Genomic DNA, 25,614 nt, shown 5'->3' with positions numbered 1-25,614 from the left:
AGGTAATGTAGCTAGCCAGAGTAAAATATATCTAAGAAAAGCAAATGTCTTTGTCCCATACAGTACCATAGCATCATCAAATGTAATATTTCCCTTCTTTTCCCAACTTAACAAGCTAATATGACCTCTGTTAGCAGTTATGTGCAGGTTGTTGTTTGCTTCTGAAGTTGAATATTTACTGCCTTCATCTATGTCCACACAATATAGGTAGAATAGGAAAGTGACCACATTATGAAACACCTAGAATCAAGGCCACAAGAATGATTTTTTCCTCTCATTTCAAACCTTTATATTTGAGACATTGGTGCAAAGTGAGCAAAACAAGTGAAGAATGTGAAACTCTCTGGTTTACCAGACAGACTTCCTCACCAATTGTTAGATGTTCAACCAGCAGATGCAATTACATTTTACAATCATCCATTAGGAAGAGGCAGGAAAGTGGAGAACAAATAACTAAGTAAACATGCAGGCATTTGGTGAACACTTGATGCCAATAAAAGGCCAAAAGGCTGTATGCTGAACTGGTAATGGATTTTTCCAAGTCCAACCTCAAGTGCATTGTGGGACTCCTAAATTCATAAAATAAAAAGATACATGGCTTCCAGAATCCCCCTAAACTGCTATGCTACTTAACTTATACTTTTTTTTTTTGGAACGGTTTGAATTGTGGGGTAAAGCCTCCTCTGGCCTGAAGGTAGTGGCAGAATGTGCACCAAGCTGCAGAAATTAGAGTTATAGGAGCAATGCTCAGTTTTTAAAGCCGTTTGTGCTTTCAGAAGTCCAAGACGGCTTTAACTTAAATCAACATCCTTTTCCTACAAAAGGTATTAATAGGCCGTTAGTTTCTAGATCATCAGCCATATATACTTGCAGTGCAACATTCTGGCCTGCTTTCCTGGATTCTACATCAAGGATGCCCCCGATAATGTTTGAATAATGTTACCTGCATCAATTTAGGTGAAATCCTCGACAGATAATTACACTGTGGCTACACTAATCTGGACAGTTTACACAAACTTGACCTACTGGGTCTCGTACAATGACATTTACAAGGAGGATTGAGAATACAATCTGTTGCCCCAGCTTTATACCTCATTTGCCTTTCTGTTGGAATAGGTACTTTGCCTGCATGGGAATTTTCCATATTTGGTCTCAGTACAAAAACTGGGAGACATGGAAAAGGAGAAAAATTAAATCACAGCCAAGCCTAATCTATCCTCAAAGATTTTAATAAGGATCCCAAAATGGTAAATCAGGAGTAATTTCTCCCATCATAATCTGGGAATTTTTGTTCCTCCACATTCATTCAAGCCGAAATCAGATGACAGACCAGGAATCAAACTTGGAGCTATCCATGGATCAATTACATCAAGCAGTGAATTTACTCGGAGCTATCAGGGAGCTGAGTGGCATATGCCCACAACATCAAAAAATGCACAGAGGCATCGTTGTGTAAAATTAGAGAAACTTGCAGTTTCGGTAACATTTAGAACCGAAACTGCTTAAAATATAACAAAATTGGAAATTGTTGCCTACGATAGGAAGGTAAAACTAAGGATGCAGTTCAGAGCGAAACTTTGTATATAAACTATGTAGTAAAATATCACCTGATCAAAATGGCTAAGTAAGGAAACAAGTTTCTTAATGTGGGTGTCCAGATAAGATTCTTCAAAACCCAATTGAAAGAGAACCAACCATATAAAGTTTATACAGAATCTAGAAATTCCAGCATAGCAGACAATTACTGCATCTGTACCAGAGCTATCTACTGACATTTTTCCCTTGCCCAAGCCCTGTATCTTTTATATTTTCTTTAACATAACTTAGAAGGGAATTGGATGAATATATAGGCCTCGATTTTCATTGAGCCGTGGAGTCGGGATTGGAGGCGTGCGGGGGGGTTAAATTCCCGAAATCGGGGGTCCCGACCCCATGCCAATTTCAAAGGAGGCAGGTAGCCGCCCCGCACTGGGACCCGCCTACCCAAGGCGGGAAGGGATTAGTGCCAATTAACTGCCCGTTAACAGGCAGTTTTTAGCCTAATCCCTATTTTTAAGCTTGAACTGTGGGATTCCTGACGGCTCCAAACCACTGAGTCTGTGGAGAAGGACTCATGTTAGAAGTAAAACTGTCAGTGTTTGACAGCTTCAAACAGCTGTGAAACTCTGATATTTCATCTGTCAAAACATCTTGACAGATGAAATTTCAGTCTGTGACGTCACCTGTTGCCGGGTGGCCCTTAATTGGCCTGCTGAGCCCGCTCAACAAGGTCAATCAAGTTAAAATCGCGTGGATTGGCCGCATCTCTATGGAGGCGGGACTACAACCCCGAAAGTTGTAGTCCCGCCTCCTTCCCGACTTCTGAATGAAAATCACCCCCAGTGTCTGCCTTTGCCACTTTTGTAAAGCATTCCATATTCTAATAACGGATTTGTTTTCTTACTGCCCTTCACGTTTCCATGGAAAATCCCAAATTGATATTGGAGTTTAGGTTCAAGAATAAAAATGTCCACAATCTTGATATCTAATATATTTCCAATTTAAAATCAAATCAAAGTCTTGAAATTTAGGAGCTTTCAAATACAAGTAGACTCTTGATAATCTGAACACCAAAACAATACAAAATACTTAAGAATACTGAAAGACAGAATTTCTAATCACCTGTTGAGCTAGCTCTGCAACCTGTGCATCTCCGTTTCCTACCATCGCAGGCCTTTTGGGTGCAGCAGTCACAGGTTTCGAAGTAGTTGCAGCTTTTTGTATTGGATGAACTTTTTGAGTAACTGTAACATTAATATCCACATACATAAATGTAGGTTAGAAAGGTCATGTTCAAAAGTATTACATTACTAAAAATACGATACTGACAATACACAGTAGCTCTGGCTTCCTAACAGTCGAGAGGTTTAAGCCCACAGCTACCACGTATCTGGTTACATTTGCAATTATTTGGTCTTGGCTAGGTTAATAAATGAAGTGCCACTATAATATTTTTTCGTTAAAAGTTTGCAGCTTGGATCACTTGCCCTTGCGGTTGATGCTCATGTGGATGTAGAGCACACAAGGCCATGACAATGAAAGAGAGCTCTTCTGGAAAGTGTATGTCTCAGATAGATCTCACACATTGAATAGTCATGAAGCTGCAGTGTGGTCCCCCCCCCCACCATCCGCTACAGGCAGGCTTGAGCCTCTTAGTTGCTCATCAATCGTTCACTTCATTATCCATACCTAGGAGGAGTCATTTTAGCTGAGCTGCAAGATATAGTGCATAATTTTAGTGGCCATCATTTAAAGACTAGAGCCTGGACAACCCACTCTTGCAGTTAATAGCAGAAACAGGCAATAAACCTTACTTGCTATTGGCAAAATCATTTTGGTGAGGAGTGAACATAATAAAAGGCAAATATACATACACATCAAGTGTTAATAAGTGTAGAAATGGTGCACAAAAAGTAACCTTACCTCCAACTAATAAACCAAAACACTGCAACCAGTGAATGGGAGTTAAGTTTAGACAGCAACAAAAATACACCTGCAATTCAGGCTCGTCACCTTCACTATACCTACCAAGGTGATTCCAAATTTTCAGTTCATCTTCAAAATATGTTGATCAGCAAGCATAATGGTGGTACCAGTGTAGACACCAAGTTTGATATCCACATGGATGGATAACCCGTGCTTTCACAACCAAGAGTAGTTTCAGGATATACAGTGGAACTTCAATTATCCGTACTTAAGGAGTCAGAACTCATTAAAAAAAACTCAGTTGCTTATTGTTCCCCAGAGCATCAAATCCTCCCAGCAGCATCCCACTACTTATGCAATGAATAGTGCGCGAAGGAGAGTGTAGGTAGTGTTCTTTGGGCTGCAATGGGGAGGGGTTATAATCTTATTACGTGAATAAATGCCAACTCCATACAGCTGTCAAAGCCTTTTCTTACCCAGTCTTTTTTCCAAGATATTTCAATTATTCCACATTTAATAAATTCACTTCCTTTTCCTACTATCACTGCACAATGAAATGGTTGTCCCAACAGTTCTTTCCAATTTAATTTCAGTCAAATTGTCAATTCCCTTATTCCTCAAATTTCGTGTGCAATTTAGAATCTGCCAATTTCCATTATGGGCTGGGGAGGAGGGTCTATTTGATGGTTAATTGAGGTTCCACTATAATTTTGCGTTAGTGTTGAGCCTGGATAATTGCTGCACAGTATTTTGATTTAATCTTGAGCTTCCCCTCTTTTTCCCCCCCCCCCCCCCCCCCCCCCAAAAAGTGAGTAAACTTCCACCTGGTGTGCAAAATAAATTTGTGGGAACGTTTATCTAAACATAAAAAGACGTGTGCTGAACTCCATGCTTACATTCAACACCAGTGTTTGTGTACAGGTAAGTACTAAAAGATTATACCAATTTTTGATCTTGCTACATTTGTTACAAATAATGTTGACTTCAGAGTCTTCCTCTCTGGCAGTGTAGTATTTAGACTGTCATCTGTAATTTATAGAGCAGAAAAACATCCAATATCAACAGTAAGGTGGCCCACAAATCTACAGCATATTCAAAATATGCCAGAATTCTGTTAAAATGTCAAGCTTCTCCTTAATCCATTGGCACAAGGGAATGGGAATCCCGTGATGTTAATATGCCAGCCAAAAACTGGCATGAAGTACAACTAACAGGAATTGGCTCCCACACAATGACATTTCCCAAAGAAACATTCAAGAGGAAGTATTTTGTAATAAAATCTGCTTGTGGAGAATGATCACACTTAAAAAGGAGTTGCTCATTTTTAAATGGTGCAAAACCTAAATAGTAATGATGCACTGGTGTGCATGAAAATTGCAAGTAAAAAGATGAAATAGACAAGAAAAAGTAGAATCCTCTATAACTTTATAGAAAATGTGTTAAGGAGGTTAATATAATGGATTGCAACAGGATATTTAAAAAGGAAAATGAAAGTTAAGTACTCAATGTTTTTATTAAAAAAAATCTGAAATCCTCAGACAATTGAGATATTTAAATTCAGAGGGAGGTACATAGTATTTTATATTTGAAATTACTCCTAGGCTTTCCTTTTCCCTTCTCATTATGCAATCATATTTATATTTTCCTGAAATACAAGCAACAACTAGGCCCATACAAGTACACAAGATAAATTATGGCAATTATGAAAAATTTGATACACTTTAAATGTATACAGTATTCCTTGCCAAACTGCCTTAAACAGATGTTTCCCACTGCAATTGGTTTTCACTTTCACTGAAAGATTTGGAACCAGCTAGAACATCAAATTGATAAAACCGCAAGGACTCATGCTGCTATTTAAATGTGGAATTCATGTGACACCTAGTGGCAAAGCAGATGACCTTCAGCAATTTACACACCGACAGAACTGTAGTCTAGAAAATTTACTGAACCAAAAGAATAGGATCTTCAAAAAATTAGACAACACTGATGAATTCTATACATTTTAAAGATCATCACAACAACTTGCCATTTAAGTTGAACTACAAGTTTTTCCACTTTAGTTTTAAATACACTAATATTTGAAACATGAACAGCTTGTAGAGGTTCAGAGTGCAACTGAACAGTGCACTTTTATTTTTCTACACAAACAACTTGCATTTATATAGCTCCGTTAACTTAGTAAAATGTCCCAAGGTGCTTCACAGGAGTGTTATCAAACAAAAATTAACACCGAGCTACACAAGGAGATATTAGGACATGGGGAGGTAAATTTTAAGGAGTGTCTTAAAAAGGAGATACAAAGTCAGGGATGTTTAGGGAGGGAATTCCAGAGCTTAAGGTCTAGGCAGCTGAAGGCATGGCTGGCAAAGGTGGAGCAATTACATTGGGGATGCTCAAGAGGCCAGAATTGGAGAAGCAGAGAGGTCTGAGAGTTGTAGGGCTGGAGGAGGTTACAGGAGAGAGAGGTGCGAGGCCATGGTGAGATTTGAAAACAAAGATGATGAGAATTTTAAAAGCGTTGCTGGACTGGGAGCCAACGTAGGTCAGCAAGCACAGGGTGGTGAGTGAATGGGACTTGGTGCGAGTTAGGATACGGGTAGCAGAGTTTTGGAGGAGTTAAATTATTTTATCGTGATGTTTGGTTGAGGGATAAATATGATACTAGTTAAATTATGTTATACGCGATCAACAAAAGTGCAGGATAGAAAGAGCAGTCGCCCCTTAACGTTTCAACCATTTGTGGAATGTTTTAATTGTTGTAACATCAAGTCACTGATTGGTTACTCTAAATCAATATAAAATAACCTTCACAAAAGTTGGAAAAGATAATAAATTAAAGTGTAGAACGGTCAGTAATCCTAAAATCTTAGGCAATCAGTAACACTATTATCCTTTAGATCTGATCCATTTTACATACAGTAGCCAGTGTCAGCAGTGGCTCAGTTGGTAGCACCCTTGCCTTGGAGTGAAAAGGTTGTGGATTCACATCCCACTCCAGAGACTGGAGAACAAAATTTAGGCTGACACTCTAGTGCAGTACTGACCGAGTCCTGTCCCGTCTGCCCTCTCAGGTGGACGTGAAAAGATTCCATGGTACTATTTTGAAGAGGATGGGAGTTTCAACCCTCCCCACCCCCATGTCCTGGTCAACATTTAATCCCTCCTCCATCACAAACAGATTAGATGGTCATTATCACATTGCTGTACGCAAATTGGCTGCTGCATTACCGACATTACAACAGTTACCACACTTCAAAAGTATTGAATTGGTTGTAAAGCACGTTGGGACATCCTGAGGTCATGAAAGGCACTATATAAATGCAAGTTCTTCCTTTAGACTTAAAAATCCACAGGAATGGTTCTCGGCGTAGCACACCTATTGAAAGTATCAACTCTCCAGGAGCACCCTGTCCTAACCGCCAAAAGACAAGCTTAGCTACCTAAAAAGGAGAACAGCACAATTGCAGAAAATGTGTTTAACTAAAACAGAAATAATATGGCTAGCAAGTCAACAAAGAATATAATGGAAGATGGGCAATGCTATCTGGTCTACTGTGTGCTCTTAACAGATTCACTCCAAACTTTAAGTGATTTGTACCAGAGGAACTGCGACAGGCTTTCAGTTATTTTCATAGAATCATACAGCACAGAAGATGGCCATTCTTTGAAAAAGCTATCCAATTAGTCCCACTCCCCTGCTCTTTCCCCATAGCCCTGAAAATTGTTCCCCTTCAAGAATTTATCCAATTCCTTTTTGAAATTTATTGAATCGGCTTCCACCACCCTTTTAGGCAGTGCATTCCAGATCACAACTCGCTACGTAATTTTGCTCCCCCCCCCCTCCCCTCATCGCCCCTGGTTCTTTTGCCAATTACCTTAGCTTCCTCAATTCCCAGTCAGGTGAAGAAGGGCTGGATAAAATGTGTCATTTTCACTTAAGTACTTAAAGGCAGCATTATCCATTATTTCCTTCCTGGTCTTGTACAGATATTTAACCAGGCTAAAAGCACTTAGCTTCCAGGGGTCTGATATTCTTCACCTGCAGCAAGACCGAAATCCACCTAAAGGCTGCACAAAATCTCAGCCCTTGTGCTGTAGACAAACACTGATGGGTACATTGAAACATTTGGTGCCGAAGGCGACATATTAGGTGCTATGATGAATTGGAACAATACTGAAATACCGTGGGTGCCAATGCAACTTGATTAGCTAGGAGGCATGGAGATTATATCACCTACTTTCCCTCTGTACCAAAGCTGAATAAGCAGATGGACAGCAGATTCTAACCAGAGTCAAAATAGATAGCTATAGACTATGAATAAGATTAACATTTGGAGCCATCTCTTTGCAGGCGAGTGTTACCAAGAAACCATAAAAGTAACATGGGCGGAAAGCTATCGGAACCCACCATTTAAATACTGTGGAGCGAAAATATTACAAGGAAGCCATCTTAAATACACAATCCCAGTCTACTGGCTGCAAGGAGAGACAGCTTACATTTTAAAAAATAAATATAAAGTGCACACCCAGGCACAGTAAAAATATAAAAATACATGCTTCATTATACAGGTAGACTATCCTTTATCCGAAAACCCCGGGACCAGCCGTGTTTCGGTTTTCGGAAAATTTCAGAAGGTGGGTCGGCGGGGGTCCGCAGTCGTGGCTTGTCCGTCGCTGCTAGCCTGGAATGCAATGAAGTTCCGCATTTCCACCAACAGGTCGTCGTGCTCGGTCGGAACAGGGGCCGGCACCACCGCGGGCTCAGAGCTCTCGTTGCTTTCGAGCCTTTGGAAGAGAGTCAGGTGGTTCCGCGCCGTGGGGGGGGGGGGGTCGGGCGCACGACTTACGCTGACCCTCTGCTCAGCGTAAGTCGTGCGCCACTCTGGTCATGTCGTGCGCACGACTTACGCTGAACGAAAAAACCTTCGGTTTTTAGAGGGTTTCGGTTTTTGGAAGTTCGGATAAAGGGTAGTCTACCTGTAATAACTAAACCCAAATCACTGTTTAATGGTACTTTTGTCAACCAAAAGCAAATACTTTCATACCTAGAATTTTGAATAGATACAGACAATACATTTCCACAGTGGTTTCATTAAAGTACTGAATAAATGAAGTTAACTAAATAAAATGCAATACCTGTGCTTCCTGCACTGAGAGTTTTCTTGGGTTTATTGAAAACCTGGTCACCATGATTGGGCGGTGGACCTGCCTCCTGACCTTGCCGGGCTAGTATGGGATCATAATCTTTACCATCGTAGTTTGCATCAAAGAATTTCTTGAACCATTGAACAAACTCAAAATTGTCTTGAAATTTCCCTTTTACTAGTTTATCAACAGGGATAATCTAAAAAAAAAAGAAAATTACACAAATTTTTTCTCCACTTTGACTTTTTGCTAACTTTGTTTTTAGGCAGAATGTGATCAGAGGATCTGTACAGGGCCAGCAGGAGTGCGAGTGGAATTCACTAATTGGCAGTTTCTGAAGTAAAAAAACCAGAAAAATAAGTTGGCCTATATTCCCATTTTCGAGGCAGTGATTAAACAACAACCACTTGAATTTATAGAAACACATTTAAACGCAGAAAAGGCACTTCAAAGAGGCATAATCAGGCAAAAAAAAATATCGTTGAGTCAAAGGAGGAGATAATTAGGAGGGGTGACCAAAAGCAGTGGGCTTTAAAGGAAGGTTTTAAAAGGAGGAGGGAGATGGAAAAGCAGTGAACTTTAGGAAAGATAATTCCAGCACACAGGACCCAGGTGGCTAGAAGCACAATTGCCAATGATGCAGTGAAGGGAGGGAGGAATGTGCAATAGGCCCAAGTTGGACCAGAGAATTGAGGGGGATTGTAGGGCTGGAATAAATTACATAGATAGGGAGAGGCAAGCCATTGAAGGGATTTAAACAAAAAGGACCAGAATTTTAAACTGGAGGATTAAGTCAGCAAGGACAGAAGTGATGGGTGAGCAGGTCTTGGTGCAGGATAGGATACTTGCAGCAGAGTTTTGGACGAGCTGAAGTTTACCGAGCGAAGAATAGGAAGCCATGCAGGAGAACACTGGACTAATCGGGTCTGAAAATGACAATGGCAAGGATGAGAATGTCAACAGATGATGGGCTCTGGCAGATTGAGAGGCAGGCGATGTTAGAAATTGAAGCAGGTAGTCATTATGATTGTGAGGACAGGGCATTGGAAGTGCAGCTCGGAGTCAAATAGTATTCGGAGGTTGCAAAAAGTTAGATTCAGCCCAAGACAATGGCCAGGCTGGGGGATGGAATCAGTGGCAAGGGTACGGAGTTGGTGGCAGGGCTAAAGGTGGCCGCTTCAGTCCTCCCAATCATTAACTGGAGGAAATTGGAGCTCATCCAAGACTGGATATCAGACAAGCAGTCTGACAGCAGAGGCAGTGGTAGGGTTCAGAGAGGTGGTAGAGGGGTAGAGCTGGGTTTCGAGAAACAAGGAGAGAAAATACAAAAGTTGCACTTGTTATGCAGGTTTTTTTTATTTTTATAAAAAGTGTAACCAAAATACAACTAATTTTTTGAAATACTAATTTTCAAGTATGTCTGTTAAAGGACATTTATGAAGCTTATATAAATTATGACAAGAAAACAAATACTGAACAGGTTCTTGTTTATCAGGCAGAACAGAAATCATGGAAGTAAATTGGGCCACTTCATGATGACCATACTTCAATAACTGTAGTGCAAGCAGTTTATAATCTTTAACTTACTTTGTCAACACCCATTCTCTTGAAGGCTGCTTGTAAAAGCTTGAAATTGTGAATATATTCATGTTCCAGTTTGGCTTGAAATTTCACCTTCTTCAGTCCAACACAACCAGGGAAAAGCATGTCCATAAATTGACAATATGCTGCACCTTTAAAATAGAAATGTATTTTACAATTAAGGTTACAGTACATTCCTTGGGTGTCCCAGTGTTCGATTATCTGTCACAGCTATGATCATACTTCTTTGAAAAACATTTAACTTCCACATGCAATTACAATTTGGTCAGCTACTTGGGCAATAAGGGGCAGTTACCCGAAACCACTAGCTCCGAGGAATTGTCATCCTTTAGTTAACATTTTGATTAGATAAACACCATCCTTCAGCTGTACAGTGTTCTGAAGTAAACTTATGATTTTTTGTTTAGGAGGAGCCAGAGAAGCCTCAAAATGAGGTCACTGGTTTTTCCCCCTTTCGATTAATTGGATGACAAAATTCTAATTGCATGTGGGGGTTTTATTAAAAATCTGACAACTACAAGTTGCATGTAATGTTGAACATGAAGCTTGCTTCCCATTCATAACTGAACAACCCTGAAACACCTCGGTAGCAATAAAACTACATCTTGCAATGGATTCAGATTCTTATGCTCGTTACATCTTTTGATGGCCAAAATATTTCTACAGCTACTAGCTTATCTCCTGTGGCTTTGCTCATACATAGCCAAGTGCACAATTGTGATGTTAACTATTAACCCGGATTGCCCCTTTAAGCCCACATGGGACAGTGTCCAAGCAGCTGAATGCAGCTACTTGTAAATTGCTGGCTCCAAGACAATCACGGTCATTTTTATTCTTTAAAAAAAAACTTTTCATAGTTACTAAGGATCAATAAAGTGAGTTATTAGGAATTTAATACTCCTTTTTGTCACACCCCCCTCCCACTTTTTATTAGTGTCAAAGTAGGGATAAAAATTCAGTGGAAAATTTCTGAACCCTTAAAAACCTGGGTAAATTCAGAGAAAATTAGCAAAAACTAGTTTTTATTTTGAACATCACAAATTCCAGAAAACAAGGGATTAAAAAGGTAGTCAAGCTAAATGATAACTATAAATATAAGTAATTGTGGGTTAATGGGGTGGGGAAAAAAGAGAAGGTGACCAGGCTCACAACCTAGGAATCTGGTTCCCAACAGCTCCAAACTGGTGGAGGCAGGTGAGCCCAGATCTCCTGGGTCATACTCTGCAGATCCTGCACTGCTCCTTACCCATTACTGCTGGATTGCAGAATCCCCCTTCAATGTTTCCAGACCCTAGGGTTCTCCTCTCCAGTGCTGACACACACTTCTCCTCCTCAATACTGCCAGACCCTAGAACCTGAGTACAGACACCAGGAAGCCCCTCCCAATATTTCCTGATCCTGGGATATCCTCCCAGACCCCAAGATCCACCCCAATGCTCCCAGACCCGACATAACTCCCCCCTTCAGTTCTGACACATTAAACTACCCCATCACCCTTCCAGTGAAGTCTCCACCACAGACACTGACCCATCCAGATACTCTTTTCCACCCCCCCCTCCCCCGACCCCCTGCCCTCTCAGTTCCAATATGCTGCAATCTCGTTTCCCTTCCCTCCACCAAGTGTTGGCAGAGCCCAAAACTGGCCCCCATGCTGCTAAACCTCAAGACTTCCTCCAGTGTATACATACTATTGTGGCGGAACCACCAGAGGATTACAGACAATTGTATATAATTCCTTTTACAGCAATGTAGTACAGCTGGGGACTGCACCTTTAATGTATCTGTTAACTGTACTCGGGCTTCTTTCCTGTACGCCGCGTGATGACGTCATGCCGTCTGTCACGTGATCTCTCAACGGCGGGAAGAACGTGATGACGTCATGATGTCAGAGCTCGGAACCTTCTAGCAGTTTCCAGAGAGGCTTTCAAGCAGACCAGACCTATTTGCATTGTATCCTACAGTTTCCTGTACAGCTTCGTTTGTTCATTAAATTTTATTGTTTTTGATTTTCTGAGTCGATCTCAATTCTTCGGCTAGGAACCCCAGTTCCTACATTGGTGACCCCGATTTCTTCGAACAATTTTCGTTGAAGTTACATCATAGACACGAACGCCGTCACCCTCAAACTGCCGCAATTTTGGGAGCAACAACCGGCCGCGTGGTTTTTCCAGGTGGAAGCCCAATTTGCAATCCGGGGAGTAGCAGCGGATTTGACCCGTTATTATTACGTGGTCTCCGCCCTCGACAGCGCCACGGCCTCGCGGGTGTCAGCCTCCGAGAGTCCACCGAACGATGGCAAGTACGAAGCTTTAAAAGCACGTTTACTGCAGATTTTCGGTCTGTCCAAGTCGGAGCGCGCTCGCAGACTTATCTCCATGCCCGGCCTCGGGGACTCAAAACCCTCAGAGCTCATGAGCCAAATGCTCACGCTTTTGGGCTCGGAATCGCAATGTTTTCTGTTCCGCGAGCTGTTTCTCTGTCAACTACCAGAGCCAGTACAGACAGCCTTGGCCAATTCCGATCACGGATTGTGCTGAACTCGCCGCGGAAGCGGATAAAATATTCACCGTCTCACAACAATCTTGTGCAGCCACGAGGCGCCCATCCCCCACAAGAGCGAATCCGACTCCTCCTCCTGCAGGCTGGTGTGCATACCACGCTCGTTTCGGCGCGAAGGCCAGAAATTGCCGTCCGCCCTGCAGTTTCTCACCAAAAATAAAACCTACCTCAAACCAGCGGTTTCTGAGAAGATCAATAAGGCCTAAGGGACGCGCCGGAGTTGTGGCGGCCGTCAGGTCCGCAGGGAAACTCCTATACATTACAGACTCCGTCAGGGTGACGTTTTCTCTGTGATACTGGCTCCCAGTGCAGTATCCTACCAGCGTCGAAGCTAGATCTTCAATCCGGCAGTCAAGGTCCCCCCCTCGAGGCAGCCAATGGTGCGGCCATTCGCACGATCGGAAAGCGTAGGGTCCAGTTGAGTTTTGGTGGCCACCGTTTTGTTTGGGAGTTCATCACGGCGAAAGTCTCACAGGCCATCCTGGGGGCAGATTTCTTCTGCGCAAACGGGTTTCTCGTCGACGTCCGACACTACCGGCTAATCAGTGCCTCCACTTTTCACTCGGTCCCCTGCCACCGAAGCACAGCGATGTCTTGGTCAGGTGCCTGTGCAGTCTCATCTCCAAATGAGTTCTCTCGTCTTCTCAGCGAGTTCCCTGAGCTCACCAGGCCCACATTTTCTTCTTCAGTCGCGAGGCACGGTGTGGCGCACCACATTACCACAACAGGATCCTCCGTTTATGCGAGAGCTCGAAGGCCGGAACCCGGTAAACTCGCGGCCAAGGCGGAGTTCCATACAATGGAACGCCTGGGTATTATTCGACGTTCGAATAGTCATTGGTCCTCGCCATTACACATTGTTCCTAAGCCGGGCGGCGAATGGCGACCATGCGGCGACTACAGACGCCTGAATGAGGCCACCACATCGGATCGGTACCCAATTCCTCACATTCAGGATTTTTCGGCCCATCTGGCAGGGAATTCCAGCTTTTCCAAAGTAGACCTCGTCCGAGGCTATCAAGTGCCCGTGCATCCTCAGGACGTCCCCAAAACTGCCGTCATCACACCTTTCGGGCTCTGAGTTCCTTCGTATGCCGTTTGGGCTGAAGAATGCAGCACAAGCCTTCCAACGTCTCATGGATTCTGTGTTGCGCGATCTGCCGTTCATCTTCGTCTACCTAGACGACATCCTTATTGCCAATAACAGCATGAAAGAACACATTACGCACTTGCGTACCCTTTTTTCTCGTCTCAGCCAACATGGCCTTATTATCAACCCGGCCAAGTGCCAGTTTGGGTTGCACAGCATTGATTTCCTGGGACACAATCACCTCGTTCCCTCTTCCTCAGGCCGTCAGGGCCCTCCAAGAATTTCTGGGAATGGTCCATTTTTATCATCGGTTCGTCCCCAAGGCAGCATTGTTGATGCAACCTTTGTACGAGGCCCTCAGAGGTAAATCGGGCAAAGACCCGATCGAATGGACACCCCAGATGGACCAGGCTTTCCTCGACACTAAAAACGCTTTGGCTGCTGCGACCATGTTGGCACATCCCCTTCCGGGCGCAACCATTGCCCTTACCACCGATGCATCCGATTATGCCATCGGGCCAGTACGTCGACGGCACATGGCAACCACTGGCTTTCTTCAGCCGCCAATTGTGGAAGAACGAACGCAAGTATAGTACTTTTGATAGGGAGTTGTTGGCATTGTTTCTGGCCATCTGCCATTTTCGCTTCCTACTGGAAGGACGCCCATTCACGGCTTTTGTAGACCACAAGCCACTTACTTTTGCGATGGCCAAGGCAGCGGAACCATGGTCGGCACGGCAACAATGTCATCTTACGTACATATCTGAATTTACAACCGACATACATGTCTCGGGCAAAGACAACCTGGTGGCGGATTGTCTCTCCCGCGCCCAGCTCCACGCAGTACACCTGGGAGTCGACTATGTTGGTTTGGCAACAGAACAGAAGGCAGACCCTGAAGTGCAGGCATACCGGACCGTACCTTCCAGCTTACAAGTGGCCGATGTCAGTTTCCAGGCCGCAGGGACCACGCTCCTGCGTGACATCTCGATGGGCGTCCCACGTCCAATCGTTCCAGTCGAATGGCGCAGGAGAATTTGAGACACTATCCACGGGTTCACACACCCTGGCATGAGAGCGTCACAACGACTCATGGCAAAGAAATTCGCCTGGAAGGGCATGCATCTCAACGTCAGTGACTGGACCAATACCTGCGTGAGTTGCCAGAAGTCCAAGATACAACGCCATGTTAAGGCCCCAGTCGCCACTTTTCCGGTTCCGGAGCGTCGATTCGACCATGTGCACGTGGACCTGGTTGGTCCTCTCCCTTCCTCTTGCGGGTACTCACCTCCTCACCGTGGTAGACCGCACCACCAGGTGGCCAGAGGCAATTCCTTTGGTTGCCACCACAGCAGCAGATGTCTCCAGAGCCTTCATCTCGTCGTGGGTAGCTCGGTTTGGGGTACCGACTGACATCTCCTCCGACCGGGGGCCTCAATTTACCTCCGAGCTTTGGAATGCCGTAGCTCAAGGTTTGGGCACCAAGCTTCATCGTACCACCGCCTACCATCCACAGGCAAACGGTCTGTGTGAAAGATTCCACAGGTCCCTTAAAGCCGCACTGCGTGCTAGTCTCCGTGGGCCTAGTTGGGTGGACAGGCTCCCTTGGGTGCTGCTAGGTCTTCGCACGGCGCCTAAGGACGACCTGCATTCTTCTTCAGCAGAGCTGGTTTACGACCAACCACTCAGAGCGCCTGCCGATTTTCTTCCTCCTCACACGGAACCCTGGTCCCCAGCTCAGCAGCCACCAGGAAGCGGCTAGGAATTTCATCCTAGTGCCTATGTCGCATCATGACCTGCAGCGCTCCCATGTCCCGGTGGATCTTAAGAGCGCAGAATACGTGTTCATTTGGCAGGATGCTTGCAAAAACCCGCTCAAACCGCCTTACACAGGTCCGTTCCGCGTCATCTCGTCAGGTGACAAGTCCTTCACAGTCGACGTCGGCGGTAAGCCTGACCACCACATCTCCACCGACCGGTTGAAACCGGCGCATCTGGATCTGAGCGAACCAACCAGTCGTCACCGCTCAGCCGCCTGGTCGTGGTCATCCGCCGAGTCGCCAGTGCCCGCCTCACCAGGTCGACCACAGCCGGCCTCCTCTTCTCCTCCGCCTGCGGCGTCATCCCAACCACAGCCAATGGCCAGTTTGTCTTCTAGCGCTCCGTTCCAGCTGCCGGGGTATCGCAGTCGGTTGGACAGACTCGTCAGACCCCCTTCTCGCCTTACCTTCTCTGTTAAAAGCAATTCTGGGGGGGGGGCGCATGTGGCGGAACCACCAGAGGATTACGGACAATTGTATATAATTCCTTTTACAGCAATGTAGTACAGCTGGGGGCTGCACCTTTAATGTATCAGTTAACTGTACTAGGGCTTCTTTCCTGTACTCCGCGTGATGACATCATGCCGTCCGTCACGTGATCACTCAACGGCGGGAAGAACGTGAGGACGTCAGAGCTCGGAACCTGCTAGCAGTTTCCAGAGAGGCTTTCAAGCAGACCAGACCTATTTGCATTGTATCCTACAGTTTCCTGTACAGCTTCGTTTGTTCATTAAATGTTATTGTTTTTGATTTTCTGAGTCGATCTCAATTCTTCAGCTAGGAACCCCAGTTCCTACACTATCAACCCCACCTAGTCTTGTGTGAACTTTCCATGTTCTATGGCAAGATGAGTTTCCTGCAGAAAGACCATGTCTGCATGTCCTAAGAAATGATTCTCCCAACCCCTCCTTTTGATTGGGTGATTTATAGCCACCCCCCTTCCCCATAGGGATCATATTTTGATGTCATTAATATTGGAAGTTTTCTAGCTGATCATTGTAGGTCTGTTGCTCAGCGTGCCTGGCAAAGAAATTGCCCTTGGTTAGTGTTGTGGCTTGAGAAATCCCTTTCTTGTTTCAGCCCAGTCATTTCCCCTTATTATGCATGATGGACACCTGCTAGTTTTTCAGGGTGTCTTTCAATACAAAGAAATGTTTCTTAACCCCCAAAATAGCATGTGCATGGGTAAGTCCTGTTCCTCATACTTCTTGATGGCACAAGGCCACTGGGTGGGTAAGAGGTCACTTTGGCAGTGGAGATGCTGAACATTGGAAGCAGGGAGAGAGCTGACCAGTCAGGTTCACCTGTTTGGCTGAGAAATATACATCTTCAAAGCGTTCCATGGGAAGCGAGGTGCCTCGGCACCAACTTAGATTTGTTATTCTCAGCTACCATACATCATTTCATATATAGAAGCGGTACCAGTTTACCTAGGATCGGGGCAATACTTGTGGCAGAGGTCGAGCCATGCGAGTTCACAAATAAAAGGTGTCCCGCAGGTTACAACTGGTGCTTAGAAGGCGATGTTGGTAAGGGTTTTGTGAAAAAAGTGTTTGAAGTAGTGGATTGGGTCTGGGGTGCCATGCCAGGGGAAGGTGATCTCTCACTGGACCAAACTTCTTGTCCTGGTGATGCATTGTGGGCTTTGGCTACAGAGTTGTTGAGTAGACATGTTGCAATGCATCTAGTTGCTTTGTGCTGCAGGTCGCCCTGGAACTAATTATGCTCTGGTTTCATACAGGTTCCCATCTATGAGGCAGTCATCATGGGTGGGGAGGTTTGAGAGGGTGACCCCCTTGCACCCTTTTTTTGTAGAAAGAAGCTGGTAGCCTCAAGATGTCAAGAAGGGTCACTATCTTTTAGGTTTTAGGCATGGCAGAGTACAACATCCTGTATTCCCTGCCTTTGCTTTAGAGGGTTGGTTGAAAGCTTATAGCTTTAAAAAAAAAAAAATTGAAATCCAGTGGCCATTAATATGCAGCTTCTGCCTGCACCTTGATGGTTTCATTTGTCTGGAAGTCATAGCTACATGTCACAAATGCTTTGCAGCATTTGGAATACAAAGTTCTGAAGACAAGTGCTTTGTGGGCTCTGTGCAGGGTTATCCAGTTAATTATTGAGTTCTAGTACAGATCATTTGGTGTCTTGAATGACCAGAATAGGCTCATTTTATTTTAATTCCCCGCACACTCAAAGATGTTGTTGTTGTGACTCACAGAGGTTGGCTATTTTGTAGCCAAACCTCCTATTCTGTAGGTCACTTGGACTCGTTCTGTGAGGTCACTATGCCCTGCAATAAGAACATAAGAAATAGGAGCAGGAATAGGCCACTTGGCCACTCGAGCCTGCTCCACCATTCAATAAGATCATGGCTGATCTTGGGCTCAAAGCCACTTCCCTGCCCACTCCCCATAACCCATCACTCCCTTAATCAGGCTGGCTTCCAGCATATTTAATTGGTTTGTGTTGAGGGGATTGGGGTGTGGACCTCTCCAATTTCAAGGGGTGTTGCGTTGTGTGCATTTTTTAAACGCATTGCCTGGGGTCTGTCCTGGGTCTTGTAGATATTCATTCCTTGAAAGTCAGCATGGGTATCTGGTAACATGGGCTAGCTGACAGCTTTAGCAGGAATTGTGTCTGTTCACCCTTTTGCATTTGGTGGAGCATCATTCATTGGGCTTGGAGATTTCTGTCTCTACATAGCAGCCCTCTTTCCCTGGGGAGTGGAAGGCAGCTTAGTTGAGGGGGAGCCAATTCCGGCAATAGGTGGCTGTGGGCCGGTTGGGGATTCTTCCTGCTGCTGGATCTAGTCGAATGCACACAATTATTCTTTCCAATCTTTTGGGATATTGCATGCCAATGCTGCCGTTTGGTAATTTAACATTTCTGTTGCACTAAGCAGCGGAGAGAAGAGAAAGAGCGGCCCAGAATTAAAGCAGCGGCAAGGCTCCAATTAAAAAACAAACAAAAAAAAATAATCAAAGAGTGACATAGAAACATAGAAGACAGGAGCAGGAGTAGGTCATTCGGTCCCTCGAGCCTGTTCCGCCATTTAATGAGATCATGGCTGATCATCCAAATTCAGTACACTGTCCCTGCTTTCTCCCCATATCCCTTTAGCCTTAAGAAATATATCTAACTCCTTCTTGAATATATTTAATAAGTTGGCCTTAACTGCCTTCTGTGGTAGAAAATTCCACAGGTTCACCACTCTCGGTGAAGAAATTCCTCCTCATCGCAGTCCTAAATGGCTTACCACTTATCCTTAGACTGTGACCCCTGGTTCTGGACTCCCCCGCCATCAGGAACATCCTTCCTGCATCTAGTCTGTCTAGTCCGGTTAGAATTTTATGCTTCAATGAGATCCCCTCATTCTTCTAAACTCTAGCGAATATAAGCCTTATCGACCCAATCTCTCCTCATACGTCATTCCTACCATCCCAGGTATCAGTCTGGTGAATTTTCGCTGCACTCCCTCCATGGCAAGAACATCCTTCCTCAGATAAGGCGACCAAAACTGCACACAATACTCCAGATGTGGTCTCACCAAGGCCCTGTACAACTGCAGCAAGACATCCTTGCTCCTGTACTCGAATCCTCTCGCTACGAAGGCCAACATACCATTTGCCTTCTTAACCGCCTGCTGCACCTACATGCTTACCTTCAGCGACTGGTGCTCAAAGACACCCAGGTCTCGTTGCACTTCCCCTTTTCCCAATCTATTGCCGTTCAGATAATAATCTGTCTTCCTGTTTTTGCCACCAGAGTGGATAACCTCGCATTTATCCACATTATACTGCATCTGCCATGCAACTGCCCAATCACCCAACTTGTCCAAATCGTACTGGAGTTTATCGGTATCCTCCTCACAGCACAAACGCCCACCCAGCTTTGTGTCAACTGCAAACTTGGAGATATTATATTCCCTTGTCTTGATCATTAATATATATTGTGAATATATTACAGGAGAGCAGGTAGGTGATTGGTTGGTGAGTATTACAGCTTCTTTTTTGCTCTAAGTTAGGGAAGAGGTTAAATTAAAAGCTGAGATACTGTAACTTGCCGGTACTTATTAAATTAAATAACTAGATAAAACAATAAAACTAAAATATCAATTTAATAAAAGCTTTAACTAATTAATTAATAAATAGAACAAGGTTGAGAAGGAAGGGCAGGTGTTGTGTCGTAATTGCAGCATGTGGGAGTTTGTGGAGAGTATCGCAATCCCGAACAACCACATCTGCAGTAAGTGTCTGCAACTCGAGGAACTTCGGCTCAGAGTTGTTGAGCTGGAGTCCGAGCTGCAGACATTGCGGTGCATCAGGGAAGGGGAGAGTTACCTGGACACTTTGTTCCAGGAGGCAGTCACACCCTTTAAGTTAAGTAGTACTTTAGAGTTAGTCAGTGGTCAGGGACAGGAGGGTGTGACCACGAGTCAGGAAGGTATGGGGTCTCATGATGTAGTGATGGAGGAGCCTCAGCCCTGGATCTTGTCCAACAGGTACAAGGTATTTGCTACCTGTATGGATGAGGAAAAGGACTGCAGGGAGGATGGGCAAACTGACCATGGCACCTTGGTACAGGGGCCATCCAAGTGAGGGGGAGAAGGAAGGAATCTGGTAGTGGTAGGGGACTAAATACTGTTCTCTGCAGCTGCAAGAGTGTCCCAAAGGCTGTGTTGCCTATCCAGGGTTAAGGATATCTCCTCGTGGCTGAAGAACTTGGAGGGGGAGGATCCAGTTGTCGTGGTCCATGTAGGAACCAACGACATAGGTAGAACTAAGAATGAGGTTCTGCAGAGGGAGTTTGAGGAGCTAGGGTCTAAATTAATAAGCAGAACCCAAGGGTAATAATCTCTGGATTACTACCTGAGCCACGTGCAAATTGGCATAGGGTCAAGCAGATCAGAGAGTTAAATACATGGCTCAGAGTGTGGTGTGGGAAGAAGGGGTTGCAATTCATGGGGCACTGGCACCAGTACTGGGGAAAGAGGGAGCTGTTCCGTCGGGACGGGCTCCACTTAAACCGGGCTGGGACCAGCGTCCTGGCGAATTGAATAACTAGGGTTGTAGATAGGGCTTTAAACTAAAAAAGAGGGGGGGGGAGAAGGAGTCAGGTGAGAGGGAATTTAGAAATCTAAAGAGAGAGGTCATAGCAATAGAGCAGTGTAGTGATTTGGGTAAAAATAAGCTCTGTCCCTTCCTGTCACACTCTGCTTAACAGTAGCAGTGCAGCAGAGAATAAGGTCAAAGCAGGGAATAATGGTAAAAAATCTAAATTAAAAGCTCTATCTAAATGCACAAAGCATTCGTAATAAGATAAATGAACTAGTGGCACAAAGAGATAAATGGGTTTAACAGAATAGCCATTACAGAAACATGGTTGCAAGGTGACCAAAGTTGGGAACTAAATGTTCCAGGGTACTTGACTTTTCAAAAAGACAGGCAGAATGGAAAGGGTGGGGGGGGGGGGGGGGGTAGCCCTGATAATAAAGGATGACATAAGGAGAGTAGCGAGAAAGGATCTCGGCTCAGAAGATCAGGAAGTAGAATCTGTATGGGTGGAGATAAGGAATAACAAGGGGCAGAAAACACTGGTGGGAGTAGTATATAGGCCCCCTAACAGTAGCTATACTGTTGGACAGAATATTAATCAAGAAATAGTAGGAGCTTTTAACAAAGGTAATGCAATAATCTTGGGGGACTTCAATCTTCATATAGACTGGACAAATCAAATTGGCAAAGGTAGTCTGGAGGACGAGTTCATGGAATGCATTCGGGACTTTTTCCTGGAACAATCCATCATGGAACCAAGCAGGGAACAGGCTGTTAGATCTTGTATTGTGTAATGAGACAGGGCTAATTAGCAATCTCATAGTAAAGGATCCTCTGGGGCAGAGTGATCATAATATGATAGAATTTCATATTAAGTTTGAGCATGACTTGCCGAAGTCCAAAGCTAGAGTCTTAAGCGTAAATAAAGCCAATTACATAGGTACGAGGGGCAAGCTGGCTAAGGTAGATTGGAAAAATAGATGAAAATGTATGGCAGTAGATAAGCAGTGGCTAGCATTTAAAGAATATTTCATAATTCTCCACAAAAATACATTCCATTGAGAAACAAAAACTCCACGGGAAAAGTGATCTATCCGTGGCTAACTAAAGAAGTTAAGAATAGCATTAGGTAGAAAGAAGAAGCTTATAATGTTGCAAAGAATAGTAGTAAGCCTGAGGATTGGGAGAGTTTCAGAAACCAGCAAAGGATGACCAAAAAGCTGATAAGGGAAAAAATAGAATGAAAAAAGTAGCAAGAAATATAAAAACAGATTGTAAGAGCTTCTACAAGTATGTAAAAAGGAAGAAAGTAGCAAAAGTAAACATTGGCCCCTTAGAGGCTGAGACAGGAAAAATTATTATGGGGAATAAGGAAATGGCAGAAATGTTATATTTTGTATTTGTCTTCACAGTAGAAGACACAAAAAGCAAACCAAAAATGGTGGGGAACAAAGGGTCTATTGAGGGTGAGGAACTTAACATAATTAATATAAGTAGAGAAAAAGTTCCAGAGAAACTAATGGGACTAAAAGCCGACAAATCCCCTGGACCCGACGGCCTACATCCTAGGGTTCTAAAAAAGGAGGTGGCTGCAGGGATCGTGGATGCATTGGTTTTGATCTTCCAAAATTCTAGAATGTTCCCAGCGGATTGGAAGGTAGCAAATGAAACACAGCTATTCAAGAAAGATGGGGGAGAGAAAACAGGGAACTACAGGTCAGTTAGCCTGACATCTGTCGTCAGGAAAATGCTGGAATCCATTGTTAAGGAAGTGGTATCATGGCACTTTAAAAATCATAACCTGATTAAGCAGAGTCAATGTGGTTTTATGACTGGGAAATCATGTTTGACAAATTTATTAGAGCCTTTTTGAGGATGTAACTAGCAGGTTAGATAAAGGGGAAAACAGTGGATGTAGTATATTTGGATTTCTAAAAGGCATTCGATAAAGGTGCCACATAAAAGGTTATTACACAAGACAAGGGCTCATGGGGTTGGGGGTAATATAGTAGCATGGATAGAGGATTGGTTAACAGACAGAAGAGAGTAGGGATAAACGGGTCTTTTTCAGGTTGGCCGGCTATAACTCATGGGGTGCCACAAGGATCAGTGCTGGGGCCTCAGCTATTTACAATCTATATTAATGATCTAGATGAAAGGACAGAGTGTAATGTGTCCCAGTTTGCTGACGATACAAAGCTAGGTGGGACAGTAAGCTATGAGAACACAGAGTCTGCAAAGGGATATAGATAGACTGAAGTGAGGGGCAGTAAGGTGGCAGATGGAGTATAATGTAGGGAAATGTGAGGTTATTCACTTTGGTAGGAATAGAAAAACAGAATTATTATTATTATTTTTTTTTATAAATGGAGACACTTTTAAAATGTTGGTGCTCAGAGAGATTTGGGTGTCCTGGTGCAAGAAACACAAAACTAGCATGCAGGTACAGCAAGCAATAAGGAAGGCAAATGGCATGTTGGCCTTTATTGCAAGGGGGTTGGAGTATATGATTAAGGAAGTCTTGCTACAATTGTACAGGGCCTTGGTGAGACCACACCTGGAGTACTGTGCACAGTTTTGGTCTCCTTTTCTAAGGATATACTTGCCTTGGAGGCGGTACAATGAAGGTTCACTAGATTGATTCCTGGGATGAGAGGGCTGTCCTATGATGAGAGACTGTGTAGAATGGGCCTATATTCTCTGGAGTTTAGAAGAATGAGGTGTGATCTCATTGAAACATACAAGATTCTGAAGGGGATTGACAGGGTAGATGCCGAGAGGTTGTTTCTTCTGGCTAGAGTGTCTAGAACTCGGGGGCATAGCTCATGGGGTTGGGGGTAATATATTGGCATGGATAGAGGATTGACTAACAGAAAACAGAGAGTCGGAATAAATGGGCCATTTTCAGGTTGGCAAACTGTAACTAGTGGGATGCCACAGGGGTCAGTGCTGGGGCCTCAATTATTTACAATCTATATTAATGACTTGGATGAAGGGACCTAGTGTAATGTAGCCAAATTTGCTGATGATACAAAGATAGGTGGGAAAGCAAGTTGTTGGAAGATACAAAGAATCTCCAAAGGGGATACAGATAGGTTAAGTGAGTGGGCAAAAATTTGGCAGATGGAGTATAATGTGGGAAAATGTGAGGTTATCCACTTGTGGGAAGAATAAAAAAGCAGATTATTTAAATGGAGAGAGACTACAGAATGCTGCGGTACAGAGGGATCTGGGGGCCCTTGTACACGAAACACAAAAAGTTAGCATGCAAGTACAGCAAGTAATTAGGAAGGCAAATGGAATGTTCACCTTTATTGCAAGGGGGATGGAGTATAAAAGTAGGGAAGTCTTGCTACAACTGTACAGGGCATTGGTGAGACCACATCTGGAATACTGCGTACAGTTTTGGTCTCCTTATTTAAGGCGGGATATACTTGCATTGGAGGCAGTTCAGAGAAGGTTCACTAGGTTGATTCCAGAGATGAGGGGGTTGTCTTGTAAAGAAAGGTTGAGCCTATACTCATTGGAGTTTAGAAGAATGAGAGGTGAACTTATTGAAACATAAGATTCCGAGGGGGCTTGACAGGGTAGATGCAGAGAGGATGTTTCCCCTTGTGGGGGAATCTAGAACTAGGGGGCATAGTTTCAGAATAAGGGGTCGCCCATTTAAAACAGAGATGAGGAGGAATTTCTTCTCTCAGAGGGTTGTGCATCTTTGGAATTCTCTACCCGAGAGAGCTGGGTCATTGAATATATTTAAGGTGGAGATAAGACAGATTTTTGAACTATAGGGGGATTCAAGGGTTATGGGGAGCAGGCAGGAAAGTGGAGTTGAGGCAAAGATCAGATCAGCTATGATCTTATTGAATGGCGGAGCAGGCTCGAGGGGCCAAATGGCCTATTCCTGCTCCTATTATGTTCTTAAGTGGCAAGTCTGGGCAGCTTGTTTTTGGACCTTGGCCTGAAGTTAGGCTGAGGTTCTGGTTTGCATGGACACAGAACTTCAACACAATCTAGGCTGACACTTAAGTGCAGTACTGAAGGAGTGGTACATTGTAGCGAATAGGTGGTGGAAATGAGCAGGTTGTGAAGTGTAGGACTCAGGCAACAGATGTCAATCAGCTGGAGTGGAGCACCACCTCCTTCATGTTATTTATTGCAACCACCCCATGACCCACCATCTAGCAACTCAAAGTGGTCATGCACCTTCTAATCAAATATCCCTCCGACAACCCAAAACCAACTTGTAGCTCAGGCCACATCTATCCCTGTGGCTGCTTGCACCTTCCACCAACAGAAAAATCATGGGGTGGGTGGGAAAGACAGACAGGCAAAAGAAAGACTCTCCTGGGAGGAAACTCTGACTAGCCAGAGATTGATACAGACACACATGAAGGGGTCTCAAACTAAGAAACATAGCCGCTATGGACAGGTATTTGGGCAAAACCCTAGCTGCCAATGAAAAACTAACTATGGGTAGTAGATTCCTTCCATGTTAAGAGTTTTAGTACAATTTATGGGACTTGGAGCTTTCAAAATGTAATTTTTTATTTTCTTCCAACTTTTCCTGTCTTGCCCAACATCCCATTTTCTACCCACTGAAGACTCGATTCCAGTTGTAGTTCTAGTCCATGGGAGCCAGCTGTTCTCCAAATGGATATTTGCCATGTATGAGCTTTAACAGCAAGTGCTGGCAGTTATTTGTCAGGATGACGGAGGAGTTGCTCAACAGTGCTGAGGAGCAGGAATTCTGGAAGACTTTACCCCTCCTCCAGGTCAGTCATAGCAGCCCAATCACCTTGATCAGCAAAGGTCAGGGATTAAATCTGGAACCTTTCCACTCTTTATGGCTCAATGATTCACTGGATAAACTCAA

General features: G+C 44.1%; 1 protein-coding gene across 4 annotated transcripts in view; it reads right to left on the bottom strand.

Annotated features, from left to right (window-relative positions):
* Positions 1-25,614, bottom strand: part of LOC147108757 (microtubule-associated protein RP/EB family member 1-like) — a 57,300-nt gene that overhangs the window by 5,971 nt on the left and 25,715 nt on the right. For 3 of the 4 annotated variants that reach the window (XM_086005537.1, XM_086005536.1, XM_086005538.1), the window contains exons 3-6: positions 10,201-10,346; positions 8,605-8,812; positions 4,408-4,491; positions 2,662-2,783 (exon numbers count right to left, since the gene is read on the bottom strand). In XM_086005537.1, the coding sequence (XP_085861663.1) occupies positions 2,662-2,783; positions 4,408-4,491; positions 8,605-8,812; positions 10,201-10,346 (560 nt within the window). The remainder of the gene's footprint in view (positions 1-2,661; positions 2,784-4,407; positions 4,492-8,604; positions 8,813-10,200; positions 10,347-25,614) is intronic. The other variant, XM_086005539.1, reaches the window with a different exon arrangement.

This window comes from Somniosus microcephalus, chromosome 13, assembly GCF_052327205.1.
Source record: "Somniosus microcephalus isolate GS21.2 chromosome 13, FLI_Smic_1.0, whole genome shotgun sequence".
Taxonomy (NCBI): Eukaryota; Metazoa; Chordata; class Chondrichthyes; order Squaliformes; family Somniosidae; genus Somniosus; species Somniosus microcephalus.
The sequence above is the reverse complement of the archived record's forward strand: the minus strand, read 5'-3'. Positions and strand labels throughout refer to the sequence as shown.